The sequence below is a fragment of the Gopherus flavomarginatus genome, chromosome 12, assembly GCF_025201925.1.
Source record: "Gopherus flavomarginatus isolate rGopFla2 chromosome 12, rGopFla2.mat.asm, whole genome shotgun sequence".
In the NCBI taxonomy this organism is placed as follows: Eukaryota; Metazoa; Chordata; order Testudines; family Testudinidae; genus Gopherus; species Gopherus flavomarginatus.
Genome location: NC_066628.1, coordinates 44,537,901 through 44,565,274, shown reverse-complemented (window position 1 = coordinate 44,565,274; position 27,374 = coordinate 44,537,901). Strand labels below are relative to the sequence as shown.

The window sequence follows — 27,374 nt, the reverse complement described above, 5'->3', positions numbered from 1 at the left end:
ATTAGCAAAACTCTTACTGTTACTTTTATTTACAGGTAGAAGAAGACAAAGAGTGCATCGTCCACGTTCTCCAATATTGGAAGAAAAAGACATACCACTCCTTGAGTTTCCTAAATCCTCTGAGGACTTAATGGTGCCTAATGAGCATATAATGAATGTTATTGCCATCTATGAGGTACTACGGAACTTTGGCACTGTTTTACGCCTGTCTCCTTTTCGTTTTGAGGACTTCTGTGCTGCTCTGGTAAGTCAAGAGCAATGCACACTTATGGCAGAGATGCATATAGTGCTTTTAAAAGCAGTTTTGCGAGAAGAAGACACTTCAAATACTACCTTTGGACCTGCTGACCTCAAAGATAGCGTTAATTCCACTTTGTATTTCATAGATGGAATGACGTGGCCAGAGGTTCTGCGGGTATATTGTGAGAGTGACAAGGAATACCATCATGTTCTTCCTTATCAAGAGGCAGAGGACTATCCTTATGGACCAGTAGAGAGTAAAATCAAAGTTCTACAGTTCTTAGTAGATCAGTTTCTTACAACAAACATTGCACGTGAGGAGCTAATGTCTGAAGGTGTTATCCAGTATGATGATCACTGTAGGGTTTGTCACAAACTGGGGGATTTGCTTTGCTGTGAAACTTGCTCAGCTGTGTACCATTTAGAGTGTGTGAAACCACCTCTTGAAGAGGTACCAGAGGACGAATGGCAGTGTGAGGTCTGTGTAGCGCATAAGGTGCCTGGTGTAACTGACTGTGTTGCTGAAATCCAAAAAAATAAACCATACATTCGACATGAACCCATTGGATACGACAGAAACAGACGGAAATATTGGTTCCTGAACAGAAGACTTATTATGTAAGTAAATCCAGTCCTTTAGTCTGTTCCGAAGAACATTTAAAACCTTTTTCCTATAAGTACTGTTTTCATCTTAAAGGTATATATTTCTGTAATATAAGATCAAAGATGTTGTGTACTTTTCTATGTAGGGCTCCAAAATCCATGTAATTCAACCATGTAGTTTATCCAAAATGAATGTATAAATACTCTTCTGTATATGACAGAACTTTAATACTTTCAGCCCAATGCTCATGTGCAAAAACAAACCAGTGTGTAGTAGGCATGAATGTGGGAGAAGGGAAATGGAATTTCAGTAAAGGAATGTGTTTTGGTCTTGAGCATCCACAGAGTTACTGCAGACAATAAGAGATTACTTTAAAAAATATGAAAAATAACATTACAGTATCCTTTCTAAAAATATTGAACTTCTTGTTAACATCTCTTAAACTGGATCTAGCCAGTGTCTTCATAGTAGCAGGCTGCATAGAAACCAGGATTTAGGAACAACTTCAGAATACAGTTTCCTCCTGCTGATGGAGATTTGATTGTTGAATATTGGTGACTCTCGATGGTCTGCCTGTGCCTGACTAATAGAAATCCTCTTGGATTACTCACTTTTGCTCCCAGCCAGGACTGCAGTGATGGAGAGGGTGGGGGGAGGGATGGCTTAGTGGTTTGAGCATTGGCCTGCTAAACCCAGGGTTGTGAGTTCAGTTCTTGAGGGGGCCACTTAGGGATCTGGGGCAAAAATCAGTATTTGGTCCTGCTAGTGAAAGCAGGGGGCTGGACTCAATGACCTTTCAAGGTTCCTTCCAGTTCTAGGAGATTGGTATGTCTCATATTATTATTATTACAAATGAAATAAGTCTTCAGGCTGTAAAGAGGAAGTGAATGCATAGACCTATGAGTTCAGGATGTCTATTGTTTTGTTTCTACAGTGACTAGCACTTTGGGGACCCATTCTTGGTTGGTCTTCAGGTACTACTGTCATAAATGTGAATAATAATCATAATCTAATATATGCTTTATGGTAGCTCACAGTACTCTGATCTTTTTTTCTCCTTCTCCCCGAAAAGTTAAATTTGGAGTTGTAAACGGATCATTATTTTCTAATAGAAAATAGTGGAATCCTGGCTACTACTGAAAATCTTGTCTAACACAGTAGCTATGAAATGGCAAGAGAAGTGGAAATTTATGAAGAGAAAAATAAAATGCTTAACATTGTGAGCTTTATTATCTCTTCATATCATCTCTCATTAAGCGTTCAACCCTGGAGAAAATAGTCCATAGTAAGTTACAGTTAATAAAATTTTACAAAATTAATGACTGAAATCTATCAAAATGTTAGTCAGAATCTCTGGGACGAGGGGCCATCAATATGATTGTCACTTGCAAGACATCAGAACAAACCATGCATTTGTAGTCCTTCAGAATGTATTGTCATCTCTTCCTGCTAGCATTAAGACATAATCATTCATTGATACTTGAAGTATTAACTAGTTCTTGAGGTTAAATTCACCAAGGGTATAACTTCAGCTTGTTAATGGAGAATATTAGCATGTCCTGTAATTGTGAGGTGAGGGTTTTTTCCTGTCATTTGAATTATTTTTAGTTTCCCCAGATCATAGAAGCCACCATTGTAGCAGTTAATCTTCTGTAAGATTCTGCAGCCTATCATGTATTGTTAGGTTGATCAGCCTGATCTTGTCAATAACTATGTTCTGTGTATGTGACCTCAGTCAGACGAGGGCTTCCCTCTGTTGGTTTCTGATGAATTACGTAGCCTGATTTATTTCAGAGTAGCAGCCATGCTAGTCTGTATTTGCAAAAAGAACAGGAGTACTTGTGGCATCTTAGAGACTAACAAGTTTATTTGAGCATAAGTTTTCGTGGGTTACAGCCCACTTCATCAGATGCATAGAATGGAACATATAGTAAGAATATATATATATACATACAGAGAACATGAAAAGGTGGAAGTTGCCGTACCAACTCTAAGAGGCTAATTAATTAGGATGAGCTATTATCAGCAGGAGAAAAAAAACTTTTGTAGTGATAATCAAGATGGCCCATTCCAGACAATTGACAAGAAGGTCTGAGGATACTTAACATGGGGAAATAGATTCAATTTGTGTAATGACCAAGCCATTCCCAGTCTCTGTTCAAGTGCAGGTTAATGGTATCTAGTTTGCAAATTAATTCTAGTCCAGCAGTTTCTCGTTGGAGTCTGGTTTTGAAGCTTTTCTGTTGCCAAATTGCCACCTTTAAGTCTGTTACTGAGTGACCAGAGACCAGTGTTCTTCTACTGGTTTTTGAATGTTATGATTCCTAATGTCAGGTTTGTGTCCATTTATTCTTTGACATAGGACTGTCCGGTTTGGCCAGTTTACATGGCGGAGGTGCATTGCTGGCACATGATGGCATATATCACATTGGTAGATGTGCAGGTGAACGAGCCCCTGATGATGTGGCTGATGTGATTAGGTCCTGTGATGGTGTCCCTTGAATAGATACGTGGACAGAGTTGGCATCGGGCTTTGTTGCAAGGATAGGTTCCTGAGTTAGGGCTTGTCTACATCAGAAAGTTGCAGCGCTGGTGAGGGAGTTACAGCGCTGCAACGTAGGAGGTGTACACATCTGCAGGGCACCACCAGCGCTGCAACTCCCTGTTTGCAGCGCTGGCCGTACTCCCGTTTTGTCTCGGGTGTAGAGGATCCAGCGCTGGTGATCCAGCGCTGGTAATCAAGTATAGACACTTACCAGCGCTTTTCTTGACCTCCGTGGAATAAGCAGGTATTCCAGCATACCTGAGGAAGCCTCTGGTAATCAAGCTGGTCTCCTTCCCCGGCTTGCTCTCGCGTTCCCCGAACCCCGAGCAAGCAGGTCTCCTTCCCTGCGGTTTGCAGGGTGGTTCCGGGAACGCGAGAGCAAACCGGGGAAGGAGACCAGCTTCGCCGCGGTTTGCTCTCGCGTTCCGCGAACCACCCTGCAAACCGCAGGGAAGGAGACCTGCTTGCTCGGCGGTTCGGGGAACGCGAGAGCAAACCGTGGGGAAGGAGACCAGCTTCGCCGCGGTTTGCTCTCGCGTTCCCCGAACAAGCAGGTCTCCTTCCCTGCGGTTTGCACGGTGGTTCGCGGAACACGAGAGCAAACCGCGGCGAAGCTGGTCTCCTTTCCCGGTTTGCTCTCGCGTTCCCCGAACCCGAGCAAGCAGGTCTCCTTCCCTGCGGTTTGCAGGGTGGTTCGCGGAACGCGAGAGCAAACCGCGGCGAAGCTGGTCTCCTTTCCCGGTTTGCTCTCGCGTTCCCCGAAACCCCTTGAAGCCGCCCAACAGCGCTGCAGTGTGGCCACATCTAACACCACTTGCAGCGCTGGTTGCTGTAAGTGTGGCCACTCTGCAGCGCTGGCCCTATACAGCTGTACTAATACAGCTGTAACAACCAGCGCTGCAAAATTTTAGATGTAGACATGGCCTTAGTGTTGTGTTTTGTGCGTTTTTGGCTGTTGGTGAGAATTTGCTTCAGACTGGGGGTCTGTCTGTAAGCGAGGACTGGTCTATCTCCCAAGATCTATGAGGGTGAGGGATTGTCTTTCAGGATAGGGTGTACATCTTTGATGCGCTGGAGAGGTTTTATTTGGGGGCTGAAGGTGACGGCTAGTGGCATTGTTATTTTCATTGTTGGGCCTGTCCTGTAGTAGGTGACTTCTGGGTACTCTTCTGGCTCTGTCAGTCTTTTTTTATTTCAGCAGGTGGGTATTGTAATTTTGAGAATGCTTGATAGAGCTCTTATAGGTCTCTGTCTCTGTCTCTGTCTGAGGGACTGGAGCAAATGCGGTTGTATCTTAGAGCTTGGCTATAGACAATGGATCGTGTGGTGTGTCCTGGATGGAAGCTGGATGCACGTAGGTAAGTATATCGGTCAGTAGGTTTCTGGTATAGGGTAGTGGTTATGTGACCATTGCTTGTTAGCACAGTAGTGTCCAGGAAATGGACTGCTTGTGTGGATTGGTCCAGGCCGAGGTTGATGGTGGGATGGAAATTGTTGAAATCATGGTGGAATTCCTCAAGGGCTTCTTTTCTATGGATCCACATGATGAAGATATCATCAGTGTAGTGCAAGTAAAGTAGGGACATTAGGGATTTGTCAGGCTATGAGACACGCTTTTCCTCAACTCTTTTGACGTGGGCATTTTCCATTAGCAGTAGATTATTCCTCTGAATTCCCATTGCTTCTTTTAAAGATTTTTCATCCTAGGAAAAATATTAAATCAATTCACTAATTACAAAAAATCCCAAACCCTAAGTATCATTTGCTAATAGTTTGGGTTTGATAGTGGCTGTTAAATAGCCCATGTCCTTCTCCAGATCTGATATCACAATTTCTATGGCAGCTTGAAATCAAATCACAGGAACTTAATTTTACTATAGGATCAGACAGAGAAAAACTGGGAGAGTTTCAGCAAAATAGTGATTTTAACTTGTCTTTCCTCTTGCACGTCTGTAGTTCTGCAAAATACGTAACCCATGATCAGAGATCCTGCGTTGTTGAGATTATCAGAATACTGCATGCCAGGACATGTGAGCCCCTAAAATCAGCTCCAGATTAAGGTTTTGCATGCCAGTAGTACATTTTAACATTTTTAGAAGGTCTCTTTCTATAAGTCTATAATATATAACTAAACTACTGTTATATGTAAAGTAAATAAGGTTTTAAAAATGTTTAAGAAGCTTCATTTAAAATTAAATTAAAATGTAGAACCCCCCGGACCGGTGGCCAGGACCAGGGCAGTGTGAGTACCACTGAAAATCAGCGCGCGTGCTGCAGGTTGCCTACCCCTGCTAGATCAGTGCTAGCTTGAGTAATAACAACAGTGTAGCCATGGTGGCAGGGGCTATCCTCCTGAGTATAACCCTGCCCAGGCCCCTAGACACATACTGCAGCAGCTAACCTGGTCTGCTGCAGCTACACTGCTATTGATACTCAAGCTAGCTTTGATCTAGCTGGGTAAAAGCCAGTTTGGGTATGCCTACCCATTCTGCAATCATATTTCCTGATTTCAGTGTAGATATACTCTGTCAAAGGCTGTTGAGAGGTAAACAAGCAACTCTAAAAATTTAAAATGGGGATCATTGGAGAACTTTAAGGAGAACTGACACTTCCTTTTCAGCTGGGAGGACTAGTTAGTCAGACAGTCTTTGCAGGAGAATAAAGAAGAAAATGGGGTTTATGAAGGGTAATTGTTCCTAGGTTGTATTTACTCAGAGGAAACAGGCTATCTAAAAATATATATTTTTCCTATTTGGAAAAAAATCAAAATAATTCAAACATCTCTTTTTGCAGTAAACTTGCACTGGAGATGCATATGTCTGACTTCTTCTGTGCACTTCCTTTTTCCGTTAGCAAATGGAAGCTAGAAAATAAAGTGCTAAAAATGTGAACTTCCACTTCAGTCTTAAGAGGATAGTCAAACATCTAAGAGTAAAATATGTACTTGCCTAAGTGCTCAAAATATAGAAGTGAACTAATGATGTAAATGCTTTTTTCACTTAAATGTTCTTTGCAGAGCAAAGACAGAGTTCATCTCTGCATTGTTTGTGTGCTTATGTTGAAGTACTTCAGTGGTCCGTTACCACCTTATTGTTACAAGGCTGGAGTCAAAGGGGAGCTACTCAGTGTGTTTTCAGTGAGCAGCATCCCCTTGTCATTTTCTCCTTAAACCCATTATTGGGCCTAATCCAGAGTCCATGGAAGTCGCTGATAATTCATGTGGTTTTAGTAGGCTTTAGAGCAGACCCTATATGCCACTAGTCTTCTTGGGGAACAGTTAGTTGGAGGCTGTACTTGTAAATATTTTTCCACATATGTTTCATGTGTGACTTTTTAGAACCACAGCTTTAAAAATTATACCTGATGCACCTGTACAGTACCCAGAAAGTAGTGATCTGATTGGTGTGCGAACAATTATAAACTCTTAAGTGTTTGGAATTTTAAATAAATGTGAACACTTTAAAAGAAAATGAAATTGAGGCTCTTTATTATCTAAACTGCTTAATTGGAAATCTTTTAATTCTTTAAGACATCTGACAATGTACCTTTAGGCACAAAATACAAAGATTTTTTGAAAAAGGGGGATACCCTAAATTTCAGTTAAAGATTTTCCTTGGATTAAAACATACTCTTGTAATATTGCCAATACTGACAATACCAGTTGTGTGTATGAGAACCAGAACATGAGACTGATTAGGTTAAAGATTTTTGTAATACATGCTAACATAAATTCAGAAATTGTTTATCATCTCTTCTCTCTTGCCCGAGATCCCAAAATGGTAGTGGGAGAAACTCAGTTCAGATACTCAGGAGAAAAAGTTCTTTACAATCTGAGAATGGTTACAGTAGATCAGACTTAAATAATTTAGAAATCTTGTTATGCTAACATTACACTATTAAAACTGAAATTAACGTTTTTATTTTTGCCATTTTTGGCACCATCTAGGCTTCCAGATACTTATCAGTGATTTACTTCAGTGTTAATATGGAGTCTCTACTCTTACAGGTACAGTTTGAAATTATAGTTTGCCATGGAATGAAATGGAAATCTTAAACTCCCTCAAACTATTTTAATAGCAAGAGAATATGTACAAGTATGATTTGTCACAAATTTTAGTTTTTACGGTACTTGTTTTTCAGATTTAATTGTTGGTGGGTGTTGATTGCAGTGTCAAATTTTATGGCTACAGTTTTATTGTTTTAGTACATTTTTTGGTACCAAATATGCATTATGCTGAACAGTAACTACTAGCCTGTAAACAAAAAGAACAATTAAGGAAAGGGAAAAATTACTCCTGATGGCATTCTGCGCCAAAAAATTAAAAATTCTTCACACAATATTTTAAAGTCTGCAAATTTTTGTTGTTATAACACTACACGCCAGTTTCAATTATTTTGGTAATTTATTTCAAAATACGGGCTTGTTTTCACTGCAGGGGTAAGTTGACATAAGTTACACTACTCCAGCTGCGTGAATAACTTATCCTGGTGTCTTCACGGCGCTGAGTCGTCAGGAGACACTCTCTGGTCGACTTCCCTTACTCTTCTCAGCGAGCTGGAGAACCGGGGTCAACCAGAAAGCGCTCTGCCATCTATTTAGTGGGTCTTCACTACATTGCGACAGCATCAGTCTCCCTGGTGGTGGAGACAAGCCCTACCTATCAGCAAGTATGTCTATAATGGTACAGACACACACAAAAATTCCCCCAAGAATAGAGAGTTAAAGGAAAGAATGACAATCCCATTCCTGTTTCTCTGCCTACCCTGAGCCCAGCCAGGGGGCCAGACACCCACAACCCTCCCCCCAAGAGCCCAGAGGTAGAGGGAGAAACAGCCTTATGCTTGGTACCAGGCTTGCTTGGAGTTTCCTGAACACTGCTCTTTCCTTCCCTCATGGCATGCTGGGAACAGCAGCTGCCAGGGGCCTCTAGCTCCCTCTCCATCCCCCAGCAGTGTCTTCTATGTGTGAGCTGGGTTCTGCTGGGTCCAGTGGCCCCTTGTGGCAGCTAGCAGCACTGCAGCCCATTTCGGTGGGGGAAAGAAATTCTGTGTGCACGTTAATTTCTGCAAAATTCTGCCTTGTGCAGTGGTGCAGAATTCCCCCAGGAGTATACAGCTGTCAGGGATGGTCTAGATGATACTTAATCTGCCATGAGTTCAGGGGACTGGACTAGATGACCTCCCGAGGTCCGTTCCAGTCCTGTGATTCTATACATTAGTGTGCCACAATAGCAAGTGAGAGGGACCACTCTCTCACCCATGATTGCCTGTTCTCCCTCCCCCCATGGTGATTTACGTTTCTATCAGCTGCTCTGGGCGCCCAAACCAACTTGCTTGCACTGCCAGGGAGAAGCACATGACTGCTTTTGCAGCTTCCCTTTGCTTCCCTGTCAGAAGTCATTTTTTAGCAGGGGACATGAATTCAGCGCAGAATTCCCCAGGAGTGTAAAATGCATCTAAAACAGTTAAATCAGTACGTAAGATAAAATTTGAAAAAAGCTTTGCCCTAAAATGAGAACTGAGAGGGCGAGAAGGGGATCGTAGTTTAATTACCTAACATCTATTGGTAATGTCAAATTTAGATCCTTGTTCTGTAGTAATTTGATTCTTACAAAAACAGGTCTCAGATTCTCAATCTGTCATTGATGTAACATTTTTCAAAGTTTGCCTTGACAAACTTCTATCTCTACGCAATACATTTTCTTAAAACTTGGAACCAAAGGCGGTAGGTAGTGGCTCCACCTATTTTATCATCTGTAGTAGCCCCAACTCAAACTTGTACCTCCCCTTATTAAATCATTCAGGTTACACTGAAGGTCTTCAAATTTTCCATTGGAGATATTGCTTAACCAGAATCTCTGGAAGTGAGGAGGAAGTGGGAGAAACATCAACTGTAATAGTTTGGATCAAAAGAGAGCCATAAGTCAAGCTGCCAGGCTATTTAGCAGCCTCTGATCCCTCTGTCAAAACTTAAAATACTTACTAATATTAAACATTAAATTCCACACTTTAAAGATAAGATAGGGAATGTCTACACAGTGGTTAAACACCTGTAGCTGGCCAATGTCAGCTGACTTGGGCTGTGGGACTATAAAATTGCGGTGTAGATGTTCAGGCTGAAGCTGGAGCTCGCGCTTTGGTACCCCCAGAGCCTTGGTTGCAAGCTGATCCAAACAGCTACACCGTATTTGTACAGCCCCACAGCTCGAGCTCTGCAAGAGTCAGCTGACTCAGGCCAGCTGCAGGTGTTTAATTACTGTGTAGGCATACTAAAATGTAAAATTTGTCTTGAGATTTCCACTTCTTCTGATATTGGCTGGTCTGGTAGCATGCTTGTGGTACTGCAGCCATATTTAAACCCAGACTCTATTTCAGGGCAGACAAAAGTTCCTCTGGGATTTTTGTGTCCTCTTTCTAGGCAAAAGTTTGGCCTCTTTTTTTCCCTCCAACCTGCCAACTAATCAGGCGGGGGTGGGGTGGGGTTTTACGGCAGTATTTCAAGGACACTGGGGGGTTCCTTTTACTCAGTACTTCCTGTTTCAGTTGTCAGCAGTGCTGAGGTTTCCATAGATTGGAGGCCTCTGCTCCTCTTCAGCTTTGTGTATGTGTGGTCTCCACCACTCAATAGCAGTATTAGGAAGGGCTGGAAGCCTCTTTACTGAAGCAGGACCAGGCTTTACAGATATTCACATCCAGTTTTTCGTGTGATTTCACTATGTCAACATGACCTCAAAACCAAAAGGCCAGGTTGGACAGAGGGGAAGAAAGTGTCCAAGGTATGGGAGTTTCCACTGACCCCTGCTCTATCAGACTCCTTTTGCCCCAGAAGCAGCAAGAGTCCTGGGCTCCATTCTCTCTCTGGTTCTATCCTCCACTGTCTCCCCTGATTCATTCTCTAGGAGCAGTGCTGACTCACTCAGCCCAGAAATATCAGCTATTTCTGTTGAAACAGCTTCTTTGAGTGGCAAGGATCTCCCTCCCACACTGTCAACACAAACTCCAGACCTCATCTTTCTCATTCTGTAAGGCTCCCAGCAGGCCTGAGTTCTTGTTTTCTTTGGATCTCTTTATGTTTCATGTCCTTTCCAATCTCTATTTGATATCATCCCAAGAAGGGAAAATCCTCTGGCAGGATGGATTTGATTTAAATCGCTAGTCAGGAAGATTCGATTTAATCATGGATTTCTACATAAAAGTGCATTCTTGTTGGTTGTTATAACCTTAATACATACTCTTCACAACTCAGAGATATAGGTTTCATTTTTAGAAGGTACACACTATAAATGTTTGAAGTTATTTATTTTGAAAACTTTTCAGATTAGTTTTATAGCTATATCAGAAAATGAATGGTTATTTTCATTTAACAAAGGTAATTGAAGCAGATATTTATGAAGTCATTGGTAGGTGAACTATCTCCAATTCAACAGGTTAATCATTAATATTCGGAGGATTTTCTTGCCATGCTGTACTGGGAGAACATCACCAGACATTTAAATTGTTTTATTTAATTAAAACAATGTTATGTATTCTGGATTTTTTTTCTTCAACAGCAAACATAGTTTAGCAAAACAAGCATATGAATTTTTGAATTTAGCTAAACATTCAAGCTTTTTTTTAAAATCAGGCTTGTTTTTATTAAAATTGTTTTTAACTAAAATAGTTAAATGAAATATTTTTTTAAAAAACAAAAGAATTAAATCGACTGTCAGCCAGATCAACATGAGAAACGTAAAATATTGGCTTCTGCCACTAACTCAGTTGTCTTCAACTTCCATTTTCCTGTTTGTTCATAATCTAGAAAAGAAAAACAAGCTTTCCAGCTTTTTCAGGTCCCAAATGATTTCTCAGTTTGGAATGAATTAGTCCAAAGGAAGAAAATATTCTTTCTACACTGGCAGAAGAAGCTACTGCTAAATTAAAAGTGAGATTGTCACTCCAACAGTCTCTGAATTCAACTGCTTAAGTGACTTCCACCAGTTCACTGGTGTGACTTTCTTTAAAACATCATCAGCAAACATATATTTCTTGAATGGTTCACCATTAGCTCTGAAGTTTATTATGGTTAGCATAATGGAGGGATGATTGCTGGATGTCCATGTCTTAGCCAACTCCTCTTCTTCAGCAGTTAAGGTTTGACCCTGGTACTGAGTATTGAGAATATTTGCAAGAAAATGACCTGGAGGTAGTGCTCGCCCTGTTCGTTTTTTTAATGCTTGTAATTTAACTCTGTCATTGCATATTTCTCCTTTTAAGATCTCACTCAGTTCCTTCCAAATTTCAACAGCATCAGCAATAAAACAGCTCTTTCCCTGCATTTTGTTCAAGGCTTCAGAAATAGGCTTCAGGATACTCAGCATGTGTTCAACATTTCTCTTAAGCTCAATGTTGAGAAATTTAGCTATTTTTTCATGATTTTGTTCACCAAATGTCATCAGGTTAGGCCAGATCTTGATATAATGCTCAAAACAGTCCACTAGTGAGTTCCATCGCACATCTTGTGGGAGACTCAGCTTGGTTCCTCCCACTTTTTTCAGAGCAGCTGCTGCAAAGTGGTTGTTAACAGAAATATTTTGCAATTTCAACAACATTAGGTTTTATTTCTGGAACACTGAAGTCTGGCTAGGAGATGCATCAAATGAGCACTGCAGCTGTATGTTATTAGTTTGGGACTTTCTTCACTCTCGCCTAAATTTCTTCTCATCTTGGATACATTTGCAGCATGGTCTGACAAAGCTGCGTACTAGACCTTTGAATTTTTTTTCAGTTTGTTATAGCTTTTACTGCTACTTCTTATAAGTATTCTACTGTGTGTGCATTTCCTGATATGTCAGTTGTTTTTGTAAGGAAGACATTCCCTTCTTCTGTTGTCACACAAGTGCATACAACAGGATCATTGTGGACATTGCTCCGCCTATCAAGACTCAGGATAACAGTTTCACCCTCTAGACCTTTTGCACACTGCTCCATTTCTCTTTCATACACTTTATCCAGCAATTTGCCTGCGACATCTATTCTGTTGGGTGGACTGTATCCTGGTCTTAATGACTGAACCATGTTAATGAAGTGTGAGTTCTGAATCATAGGGAAAGGAGAGTTTGTTGCATAAACAAACCAGGAATTTTTTTCATTAATTACCTCTTTTTGTAATCTGCTGGTTGTTTCTGGATGATGGAGATCTTTTGTTCTTTTTGCTGCGGGTGATATACTGTGGCTATGTGACATACATGATGTGACTGAAACACTGTATTTAGCAGATCATTCTGAAAGTACAGAAAATGATGGTGATCTTGAAGGTGGATAGTCTTCAGAATCCTGTATGTTGAGGATGGATTCTCCTAAACAAAATAAGTCAATGCAGTTATTTAATTATTATTACCATACTGCTTATTTAGTATTACTCATTGCATTCACTGACACTCAGTACTACTTTAAAGGTGAAATTGTAAAAGGAAGATCTGCCTATTTCAGCTATTTATTTTTTATCACAGCTGCACCTAAAATGATAGTACCATAGAGTAACCACTATATTTATTGCTTAAACATGAGAATTCAAGAATAGTCCAGAAGGAAGACAGGCAGTCCTTAAAGAAGAATGAAATAAAAAAGTTTAACAACCTGAAGATCCTGCATTGTTCAGACATATTCCTTTCATCGTCTTCAGTGCAGCTTTCTCCTGAGAAGGAATACGTCTCATGATATTGTTTCGTTCGGGCAACCAGGCCTTGAATTCCTTTGTTGCATTGTTTGCATTTTGCATGCATGCCTGTCTTACCCACAGGTAGAGGAACTTTATTAAAATATTCCCAAACTGGGTCTCTTTTACAGCTTGCTGTCATTATAGATTTTCCCTTCTACTGAGAGAATGGTATGGTAGATCTCAAATCAGTGAAGGCTACATTCAGAAAGACCTCAAGACTTCTGGAATATGCTGCTCATACAGTTTCACTTTAGTTTCTACTGCCTGTCCCTCCCTTCTCACATTTATCTCAAGACTTCTTCTTGTCCAAATGTATTCTGCCCCCAACAATCTTCTACTCATTGAACTATCTGAAAATTTGCACTTTTAGAGAGAGGCGAGGTTTGACTCTGTGTACACAAATTTGCAAAGGGACAATAGGATTGAGGTCTGTTACTTCTCCCCTCTATATATTATGTATTTATTTTAAAACATTTTTGCTGTTAACAAGCATGTTATCTCTGGAGACACAAATCCCCAGTTTGAGAACTACAAACTAAGCATCTCTGATGGTATCTTCTAAACTGAGCACTGAATCCCATTGGGTGGATAGAAAGATTAACCTAAATAATCTATACAGAAACCCATGGAACCCCATAAAATGGGGTTCCTAATCCATTAACTATTGGAACTCATTTACAAACTTTTCTTAAACATTATGTAACTATATTGTCGCATACTGTAGAATTAGAATTTATAATCTGTTCCATGATGAGATACATTATAGCTAAAAAATATCTTTAGATAGGCTTTTCCTCAAAAAGCATATTATCAAAAAAATAGAATTAAATAAACAAAATCTGATTTTTATTTATTTATGTATTTTAAATCATTGGTTTTTATCCATCCGGTCCTCTGGGAAGAGCAGTTTCTAATCTAGAAAGGAACAACCATTAGCTGAGTGTTCCTAAACCTCTGAGTGCCGGAAGCTGGGACTGGACAATGGAATGGATCACTCAATAAATTGCTCTGTTTTGTTCACTCCCTCTGAAGGATCTGGCACTGGCCACTGTCAGAAGACAGGATCCTGGGCATTGGTCTGCCCCAGCGTGGCTGTTCTTATGTTCTTTGTAGCTTTTTTCCAAGGGAAATACCATGCCCAGTGAAACCCTGTGAAGAAATTAGTTGGCACTCTCAAAAAATACTTTGTTTTCAGTAGTCTATTTCCTGTACATGATCAGAGCAGTCATGAAACGATTAGAGCTTTGACTACATCCATCTAGATGGCTCAGGATTAGAGCTTTGTGATGTAGCATCTATCTGGATGCTCAGGATTCTGTTGGTGTCTCAGACCGTAACATGACAATTTGTAGATGGTAGGGTAAGCTCTCTGTCTCTATGCCTGGAATGGAGAGAGACATCTACTAGATGCAAATCTATATTGCTGTATGATGAGGTGACCTGCAGGAGCCCTGCGACACCGGAGTAAGAAGAAATGAGAACAGATAAGGGGAGGATGGGGTAGGTGGCTTAGGCTGGGTAACTGTATGATCAGAGCAACAGATAGGACTTCAGTTGTGGCATTTTGGATTGATTGGTAGAAAGCTAGATGGGGAAAAATGAGGTCAAAGGAGGAAACCTGCTTGATGGCCACAGCCAAAGTCTGGGTAAGTCGCTTAGCTTCTTTCTGCCTCCATTTCCAATCTGTAAAATGGTGATAACAATACTTCCCTACCTGACAGGGATGTTAAGAATAAAACACTAAAGACTGAGAGGCACTCTGATGACGGGAGTCTTCTAAGTAACTAAGATAGATAGATGAAGTGGGATTCTGTATTGGTTAGTCAGTAATCTTCTGTGATTTATAAATTGGGTTCAAAATGAAAAACAAACGTGGTTGCTGCTGAGTAATTAAGTAATTTCATAGAAGTATAATGCTTATCAACAGTTATATGTGCACAACGTTAGTAAGCAACAAAATGATGGTCTAGCACCTACAACAGCTCTGCCAATCCTTCCCACTCCCATCGTTGCAGTGGTGTGTTTGTCAGGGATGTAAAACAAGAGTAACAAATAGATACAACACTGTAAGCATGTATTCTCTTTTCTTTCCTCTTGCTCTTTTACCACTTTTTTCTCTTATCTGTTCTTTTCATTTAGTCTGTTCTTCCTTTTTCTGAATAAGCTATATTATCATTTGCGTGCCGTTTTCTCTCCCTTCTCTTCTCGAGTTTCCGCCTCCTGCTTTTCCTCTGCATGCCCTAGTAGTTCCACAATCTCTTCACTGATAGTATTTGAAGCATTTATCAGACTAGCATAAATTTGTCTTGGTTTAGATGAAATATGGCTTAACCACTAACTGTGTTAAGTTTGAAAAACATATAGTTGGCTAAGTGTTAGAGTACACCACAGAGATAAGTAAGAAAAGAGGGTTGACAATATAAAAACTGTTTTTGAACTGTCCCTTTGATCTGTAATCTGTGTGAACAACCTGAAAATTTTCTTAAATAACCATTTTTCTTGGAAACCTTTTAAAACCACTGAACTACTAAATAATAAATAACTAAAACATGCTAAACTATGAAGATCAGATGGAAATTAGAAAGACTAAAGCAGTAGTCCCCAAACTATGGGGCACACCCCTCTAGGAGGGTGGGGGATGTGGCGGGGCCTACGTCAGTCCCCACAGAGGGCATGGAGGGAGCACCACACAGTCTCCCTCTGCTTTGGCACCAGCCCTGACCCCTGCCCCAGCTCCCGGCCTCACTCCTAGGTCCCAATGGTAGCTTTGGGGAGGAGAGGGGGCACGGACAGTGATAATGGGGACCCAAGGTAAAAAGTTTGGGGACCATTGGACTAAAGGAATAAATTAGGTTGCCTTCCAAAAGCAAAGATTTCCCCTAAGTCCTTTTTAATGGAAAGGGTGGTATTTCTTTGCAATATGCCAGATTCTGTCAGCCAATCAAAAACATATTTTGAAGTAGTGTCTAGAAAGGTATTGATTTAATGTAATGTAATATTGCCATTGCTTCCAAGCTCCTGATATTTTTGTCAATTTTAAGGATGTTTGTCTTCGTAGCAACACTTCGGTGAATTGGAATTTTTCTGCACTGTCTGTGTGTAACTGACTGTTTATCTTGCTTTATAATCCTAATTTAAAGTATTATAATATGTAAATAAACTTCATAAAATCACTAAGGGTGCTTGTGTTCCTAAATACATAAGACCAAATCATCCACTTGCATGGGGGGCTGGGGACGGACACGGACACTAGAGAGGGCTAGTAGTGAGGGAAACTCAGCAAGTTCCCTTGATATGTTAGACTGGTTTGTTTGGAAGAATTAGATATAGAGGAGGAGCAGAGCATTGTGCTCCCAAAACCTCCAAATTACAGGGATCTGAATAAAGACCTTCTGCAGTGAGTGCAAGGGCCAGTGCCTTCCTCGCCACTCTGGTGCGTGCGCACACAAGTAAATACTATCTGAATAGTAATATAAAAAATTTATGGTTATTGTGAGATTCCCCGTCTTTAAATTTTTTGACTGAAATTTTAAATATGTCAAAGCCATAATATTGCATTGCTTTTAAGAGTGCTTGGGGAGCATAGGCATTTAGTAATATTCTAATACACCCCTACCCCGATATAACGCTGTTCTCAGGAGCCAAAAAAATCTTATCATGTTATTGGTGAAACCGCATTATATCAAACTTGCTTTGAGCCACCAGAGTGTGCCCCCTCTCCCCCCCCCCACCCCGCTGCTTTACCACATTATATCCGAATTCATGTTACATCGGGTCGCATTATATTGGGGTAGAGGTGTAATTGGAAAGTAACCGTAGTAAATCCCTTTGGGAGATGGACAAACCAAATTTGAGGCAATGATTTAAAAGCTTTTTTTTAACCTCCCAGGGAAATCATCATGAATATTGGCTTTTTTGAGGGAGCAAGGAGGAAGTGGTGTGAAAAGAGCATTTGGAGGTGGAAAGAGAGAGAGGGAAATTCTTTAGAAGCTTGGGAGGCCAAAGGTGAATCTCAAGTGTTATCTTATTCAGCCCTTATTGCTTAATATTTTCTTGGAAAAAAAGGGGAAGGTAATCTCATATTATTTAATTTTCCTCATTTATCTGAAATGTATAAAACAATTGTTCTCAAACTGTTATTGCAGAGAGGAAGATTCAGACAATGAGAAGGATAAGAAACTCTGGTACTATAGCACAAAGGTCCAGCTGGCACAGTTAATTGAATGCCTAGACAAAGATTACTGGGAAGCTGATCTTTGCAAAACCCTTGAAGAAATGTGCCAAGAAATTCATCGGCATATGGATATCACGGAAGACCTTACTAACAAAGCGCGGGGCAACAACAAATCTTTCCTTGCTGCAGCAAATGGTAGGAATATTTGTCTATCATGGGAATGAATGTTAAACACTTGCATATTATGATTTTACTTCACAGTCTTTAAACATTGCAATAATGTCTGCCCCCAAGTTTCATATACACAAATGCTTTTTTGAAATGTATTAACTTTCTAACATCAACCTGGCTGGCAGTAGCAATGTTAAGAACTTTCGAAGTTGCTTCCATACTTCCTGTTTTCAACAGTTCTAGTCCTACTGAACTGCTTGATATGTCCTCTAGACATATTCTTCTAGCACTGCCAAACATACTTATGTCCTGAATTTCCATTGACTTAGTGCTATGTTCCATGTAAGAGTGTGTGTGTGTGTGCTGGGGAAAGGAAGAGAGATGGAGTGTTCATTATTAAAATGGTTAAGTATCCTGTTAATTTAATTTATGTGGTGATATGACCATTCCAGAGAAAAGTCCATATCTATACCTTTTTTGGATTTCATAGGGATTACTAGTGGCAGGGGTTCAAAACAGAGTTGTCCTTCCTGTTAACTCTATCTGGAGGTAATATTCTTTGAAGGGGAAGAATAAAATTTTGAATTACCTGAGAAATATGACTTTAATAGCTTTTTAATTTTAGGTCTGTCGAGTTTTGTTTAGAGACCTAGTCTTCTGCATCTGCAGGTCCACATATTCAATACTCCAGTAGCTTTCTAATTATCAGGAAGTAAAGGAGAAATTTCCTATCTAGTACTTGTAAACATTGACACTACAATTATGAATTATGAGATCTACTCAACTTTGTTTTAATTTAACATTTTTACTAAAATTTCATTTCTCCACAGAATTCTTGTTAAATATTGAAGTCTGAGCCATGTGTTTTAATAGAATATTGTAGACTGCTGTCAAAGTACAGTCCCTTCCAAATGAGTGCCAAAGATATAAATTCCCTAATGTTAAATTTTAGAATTTCTAATTATCCAGCAATCTGGTGTAAAGTAAATGTTAAATGCTACTAACTGAGGGAAGTACATAATGCTCCTCAAATTCAACTATATAATGTTACTGCTACTAGTAAACGAAAGAATTACGTGTTTTGTATGAGTTGTGTATTGTGGCAATAATTCTTGGTTCTGATGTGAAAGATTTAAAGGAACTCCATGGATATATGTGACTTGGTATTTGCTATAATTTGTTTTCTCTAGATAGCTTTGACAAAGTACAAAATCTAGGAAAATCCTAGGCAGAGAAAACAAGCAAGATAAAGTCCCAGCCCCCAAAAACCATGTAGACCACTTCAAAAAAAAAAAGGGGGGGGGGAAACAGATTTGATCCTGACCTCCTGATTTCCCCCAGTGTGAAGAGAGGAAGGAATAAACAGGCATATGACACTGGCTATGCAAAAATTTTCAACAAAAACTGGAGCAAACCCCTAATTTTCTAGAGAAAGTGTGATAGCATCTTTAAACTTTATGTAGAACCCCCACAAACAGTAAGATGAAACTCAGTTTATCTACGGTGGAACAATAAAGGACTCTGTAAAGGGGGTTGGTATTTTGTACATAACATAATCTTGAGAAATCAAGAACTCGAGCATTCGAATGTCCATACATATGAAAATGGAAAAAGGAGTAAGAACTTGGATGTTAAATTTTGTTCTTAGCTACTGGCTTTTGTTTTGTGATTGTGAAAGGTAATGCTTTAAACCTGAAGGCCATCTTGATTTAAATGACTTCTGATTTAAGACTTCTACTTAATGGCTCTCTAAAAGGGTATTTTGATACTTGTTACCTGAATTTTACTGTTTTTTTCCCCTACTGTAGATGAAATATTGGACGCTATTAGAATAAAAAAAGGAGAAATAGTGGAGGATAAAAGTCAGGCAGCTGAGGAAACAGATAAGGACAAAAATGATGTTGAAAATAATGACCAAACAGATACTGAAAAAAGCAAGGAAGAACCTGCAGACCAACTACAGGGAAAAAATGAAGAAACACCACCTGAACAAGATTCAGAAAACGGAAAAACAGAAGGTAAAGAAACTGACCTAGCATTAGCAATATTTTTGTTGTTTTTAAATAACCTTTTACTATCACATTTACTTCTGGAAATATTAATGTAATTTTTACATTGGCAAGATTTTTTTTTTTAAATTGCTTTTAAAGAGAATGCTGGTTTGCTTCTTTATGGTTATATGCCATTGTTTCTCTTTGGTAGTGTTGGATAGCTCATTTTCCCTACTGTGGTTTTACAGTTCGACTCCATTTTTGCTTTGAGATGTCTGGCTTTTCTGGCATGGAACTCACTGGTGGCAGTCAATATGTGTACATTCACCAGTATCAAAGGGTTGATTTCTAATGCTATTTTTTAATTAGGATTAAGTATTTTTGGCCTGTTTCTGTTCTCTAATTCTATGAAGACACTATCCTTACTGCAGAAATACACTCAATATATTTTGGTGCTACAAAGTAGACAGAATACAAGAAACTGCACAGAGTCTGCCTTTTAGCATGGATAAGGCCAGATGACATCCTAAGGAAATGTTAAGAATATCCTTAAAAATTTGTTGTGCATTTTACTGTAGAGCCAACAGACGTTGGGGATAAAAGTAACTCTGTGGCATCAAGCACAGACGGCAGCACCACATATCCTTCTGCAGGAGAAACTAGTTCCTCTGAAGGGAAGAACGCAATGGGGTATCAGTCAGAAACCTTTGATAGCAACAATGTGGCAGAGAAGAAGTTGGCATCAGAGCTCCCCGAGGATCTCTCAGGTACAGAGAGCGCTGTATCAATGCCTCTGTAATTTGGGGAACCTTTTAAGATTTTCTTATTATAAATTCTGGTTTGTCCAAACTAAAATCATTTACAGTGTATGTTCATTCATGCTATTTGCTTGCAGTGCCATCCTTTACTGCTGCATTGTCATCTAACGTTTACAATTTTTTGACGTGGTCCTCCCTGCTGTTAGCATATGCTTCCATGCTCCAAAGATTACTGTGGCTAAGCTTTTCTCATATTCTCTTTACTATATATTTTATTTTTCTTCATTGCAAACCATAGTGGTGGTGAACATCCTACAAAGGTTTATTTCAAGCTCTTATTTGCTAATGGCTGTTAAATCGTTTAACCTGTAATGTACTTTAAAAATTACTAATAAGAAAAAATTAGTATTTGCAGTTATTCATATAGGTTCTTGCATTGGGTTGCCTGGAGAAAAGTCTTGCATCATCCCCAAAATCCGTAAACTGTTGCTTAATAATGTATGTACAAAGTTTGTTTTTATTTTAAGCAGTTTTTTATTTCACTGCAGCAGTAATTCGATACTCCATAAAACTCAATTCTTTTATTGAAACTCAGGAATGAGTATGACTTGCGTAGGTCTGGAGCATTAATTAGTACATTAAAACCATATAAATGCTTTTCAGAAAAGAGAGAGAATATTTTACTTTTGACCAAATTCCTACATTAGCAACAGATAAATTAATTTGAATAACTCATAGCATTAACTGAGATTATGAAAGTTGTATTTTCACTTGAATCAATATTACAAATTAAGGTACTGCAGTTGAAAAAAATACACTTGGTACGCTAGATTTGAAAATTGGTTGTTGATAACACAATGAAAAATGTGGTGTGCTGTGCTCCAAGAACAAGTAAAATGCCTCCATACAGACATAGTTTGTAATGTTTCAGGGTGGTTATTTAACTTTTAAAACATTATTGTATTTAATTCTTTTGTATGAAATGACCCTCGTTATTCTCCTCCACCAGTTAGTTTTATTTCTCTCCATTAGTAGGTAGCTTTGTAATTGGATTAGCAGTTTTATGTACATGTCCAACAGGGAAAATCTGCTTGTGCTTGGGAGGGGAAAAAACATATTTTTGTTTAGGATTTATAGATCAAGCATAATTTTTTTTTCCATTACTGTTTACAAATCACCTGTTGATTTGTACATATTTCCTTTTAGAGTTAATGAGGAAATAATCCTTTTCTTACAGGATATTACTGTAGGGGCATGGGGAAAGTACATATGCCTGTTGATTCCAAATTTGAGTTTATATTTTTTGTTTAAAAATTCATTTACGAAGATGCTTATTGGGCTGGACTCTGGGCTACTGTTCATTGTTACATTTTTGCAAGTAGCTCTAGCTGGTTGCATCCAGCTAAGCTTTTCTACCTGCAGCCTCCCCTAAATTCTTTGCTACCTTACAGTAATAAGTGTGCTGCTACTGCACAGTCATAGTCTTTGGGACCTTTATTGAAGAGCGTGGGGAGACCTCTGATGTACAACAGGCAGGCATCCATTCCCACATAGGTGGAGCAGAAGCTGAGATGTAGATATGGAAGAGAGAATCTCCCCATTTTCTTCCCAGCTATATGTACTCTGGATCTGAGGTCCTTATGTGAATCTCGGTTGGGTGGGGATGGTCTACCTTCCATTTCTCCTCCAAACTCCAGGCCTTGGATGGTTCTATCCTCCCTGACCAGCAATAGGGCAGGTGGACCAAAATTAACACTGGTCATATTTTGGATCTGTGTCTCACCCAAAACAAGGTTAGGGGTGCTCTGAGAACCCATGGATTCTAAGCAGATTTATTCCTTTGCTGCTTCGATGGTAAGTACTTCTCAGCGAGGGAGACCTGGCCCACATCTCAAGAGGATGGCGGGATCTTTCTATTCTCTATTCTGTTCTCTATTCTCTGTAGGGCTGTATACCACATTCACCACCAAAATATCTAAGCACCCTTGGGGAGGTGATGTCCAAAGTCTGGATTTTGTTCAGGGAGGACTCCAGGAACAGAGGGCTGTCAAGAAGAGGTTGTTCAGGTTCAGGCAAAAGCCCTTCTTATGTTTTCCTTATACAAGGTTATCAAGGAGATAGGGAACCCTGAAATAAGCCACATGCTCACCAGGCCCTAAAACTAATTTTATCTTTTCTTTTCTGTGTCTGCTTAAGAGATCGTATGAGACCCACGGGTCCCTCCTGCATGTAGGCACCCCAGTCACTAATTTGGACAGTCAGAGCTCTAGATGGAGGAGGTATGTTTTTTCTGTAAGATTCTGAGCTCAGGAGAAATCATGACCTGATCACAGACCATTTTGACAGGTTCAGCCATAGCCTTGTGCTCTAAGACATCAGCTATTTAGTTCCAACTTCTGAATCTAGACTCTTTAGTAGATCACAAGTACGTGGAGATTTGGACCAACCTGCTTGGTTTTAGACTTATTTCCAGATGTCTCCCTAGACATAAAAACCTTGATCTCCTTTCTACTTATGAGTAACCTCATGGTGGGAAGAGCCGCTGGTTAAGGTCAAGATGCCAAGAGCGACAGACACTCATTATTGCTGCTTTTAAAGGTGGGAGGCTTTGAATCAAGCTCTTCAGAGTTTCCAGGTTGAGGACAGTCCAAGTAGTCATCTTTGGTCCTTCTTTCACCGTGCTCAGATCCTCTTAAGTCTTGCTACCAGATGAGGTTCCAGAAGTCCTACAATTCAAGGACTTTAAGGAATGGACCCAAACTAGCAGAGTCCATCAAACCAACTAAAATGTTTTTATGTTAGGGAAGCAAGCTTCTCCATCCCTTTGGAGGGCAGTCCATTTCTTTTACCAGTAGTGAGGGGATGGAACACAAAGTACCTGTTAGGTGGCCAATTACTTCACTAGGATACTTTATGGATTTCCAGCATCTTCTGAGTTCATAAAGATTTTGTCCATATTTTGTATCTCTTAGGTCAGAAAGCGAAAGCAGTAGGCAGGCATGTCATTTTTAGAATATCAGAACCGTCACAGGCATGTTCTGCAGGGATCTAATCTGATTTTGCTAATTATAACATGACATGGATAAAGATTTAACTCACAGCATCCTGGATGTTCAGAAAGCCATTGGAGTAACAGGAAAACATAATCAAATCATGTTGCATTAAGGATGTTATAGATGTTATTTCTGAATTTCCCTTCTTTTGTAATTGTCAGAACTGTTTAATTTTGTTGTTGGAGAAAATGTCACTCACAGATGTTACAGATAATAGAAGGAAGGTCTTCTTTTTTCATGTGGGTGGTTAAACATTACGTCATTTGTGCCATATATGTGAACTAGTCTATGTAGAGGCTTGTTTCCAGTATATGTGGATAGGGTTTGGTGTTTTTTTAGAATTTCTAGTTTAAAAAAGGCAGTTCATCCAGTTAGAGTAGATGTTCCTAAGCATATTCATTGTCTTGGTGAAATTGTTGCTTAGCTGTAAGAGATGAGGGAGGAGCTGCATTTTAAATACAGCTACAGGCAGTGTGATCCGTTTATTTCTAATTCAGAGATGGTAAATAGAATACAGATTAAAAAATTACTTCATGGGCCACTGTCAGTTTAAAGAAGATTCTTTATCTGTTACTAATAACATTTTATATTTTTAAAACTGTAAGAATTTAAAAAAAAACAACTTCTCACCATTAATGTTCCATTTTTGCATTCCCCCTAGTTTGGATAGCAAAAACAAACTGATCACTTTGATTTCTTGGTTTTTATTCTCTAACACAGTCCTGTAATGCTTAGGTTGCAGACACAAAACTAGGGAGTCTACTTTGTTTTATTAAAAAATATACTCAGTAAAGATGTGTATAAAAATGATTGACTTCTATTTAGTCTGTTTTACAATGCTTGTTTTTATAAAACAATTAGGTTTTGTAATTTGAAGTATTCTTCTTCAGTGGATCCAGTGCTCTGGATAGAAGTCATAACTCAGGGGTATTTCTCTGCAGTCTAGCAAAAGAATTGAAGTTCTTTGGGAGGAGGAGGAGGAGGACCTGGAAGCATCATCAGTTGCACTCATGCTTGCTGAACTAATCACACCTTTCCTCAGTAAACATTTCCAAAGAAGCAAAACTTAAAAAAAAAAACAAAAAAAACTGAAGCTAAAGAAATCCATCTATTATATTGTCAACACTTCATTATCTTTTAGCATGATTTAATATTTCCTTTTGTCCTATCTTGAAGAAAGATAAGAAAATCTCATGCTAAACCAAACCTGTATAGAATACTAGACAAATTTAGGGAGTATCTGTCCAGAGTAGTGTATCCACGTGAGGAGAAACTAAAGTTGCAGGTAAGAAAACTAATTTTGTCTTTCTCCTGAGAGTTTGACAGCATGGATAGTTCTTCTTCGAGTGATTGCTCATATCCATTCCAGGTAGATGTATGCGCCGCGCGTGCACGTTTGCCGGAAACTTTTTACCCTAGCAACTCCAGTGGGCCGGCAGGTCGCCCCCTAGAGTGGCGCCACTATGGCACTACATATATACCCCTGCCGGCCCGCCCGCTCCTCAGTTCCTTCTTACCGCCGTGTCGGTTCCTGGAACTGTGGAGTGTGGCTTGCTGTCCTCCACGTCCCTAGCTCTCATGTACTTGTTCGTCGTCTTAGTTGTAAATAGTTCATAGATAATTCGTAGATAGTTTGTTAGTATAGTAGTTAATTAGAGTCTTGTATATAGTTGTTTAACATCGCTCGCGGGTGGGCCGTTGCCCTCCCCGGCGCCCGGCACCGGGTCCATGCCTGGCTCGCCGGGCTTCAAGCAGTGCTCGGCATGCAAGAAGCCGATGCCTACTAGCGATCCCCACGACGCGTGCCTTAAGTGCCTGGGGGAATCGCACATGAGCAAAAAGTGCCGCATTTGCAAGGCCTTTAAGCCTCGCACGAAGAAGGAGAGAGATCAGAGGCTCCGTGCTCTCCTCATGGAAGCGGCTCTGACTCCGGCACCGGCGGCGCAGTCGGCCAATTCTACTCCGACACCAGACCGCACCGGCACCGGCAAGACTCCCCGGCACCGACCATCTCCGGCACCAGGAGCAGACTCACGTCCCTCGGCGTCTGCAACACCATCGAGGCAGGCCCAAGTGGAGCGCCCAGCACCTACCCTGGCCGCGGCACCGCCTGCAGGGCTGCTGTCGACTCCGGGCCCGGAAGGTCCGTCGAGTCCAGCCCCTCCTAGCTCCCTCTTAAGATCTGGGGTCGAGCTACTGGTACCGTCTACGCCGGAGACCTTTGCCTCGGCACGGGACTTGATCGCGATGATGGAGCCATCGCAGCCTCAGCGGGCACCCCCGGGACGGGTAACCTCCAGGGGTAAACCGATGCTTCGAGCGCTGTCTCCTGAGTCCCAGCACCGATCACCCCGGAGGCGTGAACGCTCGCGCTCGGGGCGCCGCTCGGAGTCCTGGCACCGTTCTCCCAGGTGGTACCGGTCATACTCACGGCACCGATCGCCATCTGCACGGTCCCGGTCGGGCTCCTCTCACCGCCGGCACCGAGACTCCAGGAACCGTTCACCTCGACGTTCGGCTCCTCGGTCGACCTCCTGGCACCGAACCGGTGGTAGGTCCCAATCCCGGTCACCTCCCGGCACCACGCCGGTGGCAGGTCCCAGTCTCCGCTGCCGTCCTGGCACCGCGCTCATCGAAGGTCGCGGTCCCGCTCCCGGCACTGACATCGCTCCCGATCCGGATCCCGGCACCGGTCATCACGCCGTTCCCGATACCGATCCCGGCACCGATGTGGATCGCGGCACCGACCCTCAGCACCGAGGGGAGCGTCGGACTCGGCGCACAGAGACGCATACCAATCAGGCTCAGCGCCTCCGTGGCCTTCTAGGGAGCCATCGGTGTCTTCCCAGGCTGACAGCGCCTATGCCATGGGCCAGAACAGACACTCAGCACTGTTCCAGGACCCTCCACCACAAGAGCGAGGGCCTCAACAGTGGGGGTTTTGGACCCCATGGGCGTATTGCCAAGCCCAGGGTCCGCAACACATTACCCCCGGCCCTACGGGGGAACGCAGACCACCGGAGGCGACGGTATCTAGACTCCCTCCCTCCCCGGAAGCAGACGGCAGGTCCAGTCACCGGGACCCAGAGCTCCCTCCAGAGACGGAGGTGCAGCCCCACATGGAACCCCCCGTGGACGCTCTGTTGCCGGGGGTTTCCTCGTCGTCTTCTCCGGATGAGGCAGTGGGGGGTACCTCGTCCTCCAGCCCTCCCCCGCTCGATCTTAAGGCGCACCAAGACCTCCGCCGCCGGGTGGCACAGAACCTGGACTTGCAAGCGGAGGAGGTGTCTGAAATTGAGGACCCGGTAGTGAGCATCCTCTCCGCCGATGCGCCCACCAGAGTGGCCCTGCCCTTTATAAAAACAATCCAGGCCAACGCCGCTAACATCTGGCAGTCACCGGCCTCCATCCCTCCGACCGCTCGAGGGGTGGAACGGAAGTACATGGCCCCCTCGAAGGGCTATGAATACCTCTACGTTCACCCGACACCCTGCTCATTGGTGGTCCAGTTGGTGAACGACAGGGAGCGCCACGGTCAAGAGGCCCCAGCGCCCAAGTCGAAGGAGGCTAGACGAATGGACCTCCTGGGCCGCAAGGTCTATTCGGCGGGGGCGCTACAGCTCAGGGTCTCAAACCAGCAGGCCCTCCTCAGCCGCTACTCCTTCAACTCGTGGGTAGCGGCAGGGAAGTTCGCGGAGCTCTTGCCACAGGACGCCTGCCAGGAGTTTTCCACCATCCTGGATGAGGGCAAGAAAGTAGCAAGGACATCGCTACAGGCCTCCCTTGATGCTGCCGACTCGGCCGCTCGGACCCTGGCCTCAGGGCTCACGATGCGCCGAATTTCTTGGCTGCAGGTCTCTGGCCTTCCACCGGAGCTCCAACATACTATCCAGGACCTCCCCTTTGAAGGCCAGGGCCTGTTTTCCGATAAAACAGACCCCAGACTAAAAGACCTCAAGGACAACAGGGTCATAATACGGTCGCTGGGAATGCATACGCCTGCGACACAGCGCAGGCCATTCCGGCAGCAGAACCAGCAGCAGCGGCGGCGGCCGTACCCTCAGTTCCGCCCGCGGCAGGACCTCTCTAGGCGCCGTGTCAGGAACAACCGCCGCAGGCAGTCCGGTGGCCAAACGGGGCA

General features: G+C 41.8%; 1 protein-coding gene across 11 annotated transcripts in view; it reads left to right on the top strand.

The window, feature by feature from the left end:
- Window positions 1-27,374, top strand: part of BPTF (bromodomain PHD finger transcription factor) — a 95,488-nt gene that overhangs the window by 18,452 nt on the left and 49,662 nt on the right. For 8 of the 11 annotated variants that reach the window (XM_050920688.1, XM_050920681.1, XM_050920684.1 and 5 more), the window contains exons 2-5: window positions 36-858; window positions 17,232-17,455; window positions 19,240-19,449; window positions 20,001-20,189. In XM_050920688.1, the coding sequence (XP_050776645.1) occupies window positions 36-858; window positions 17,232-17,455; window positions 19,240-19,449; window positions 20,001-20,189 (1,446 nt within the window). Of the gene's footprint in view, window positions 1-35; window positions 859-17,231; window positions 17,456-19,239; window positions 19,450-20,000; window positions 20,190-27,374 lie in introns of those variants that run through there. The other 3 variants (XM_050920686.1, XM_050920685.1, XM_050920687.1) reach the window with 3 other exon arrangements.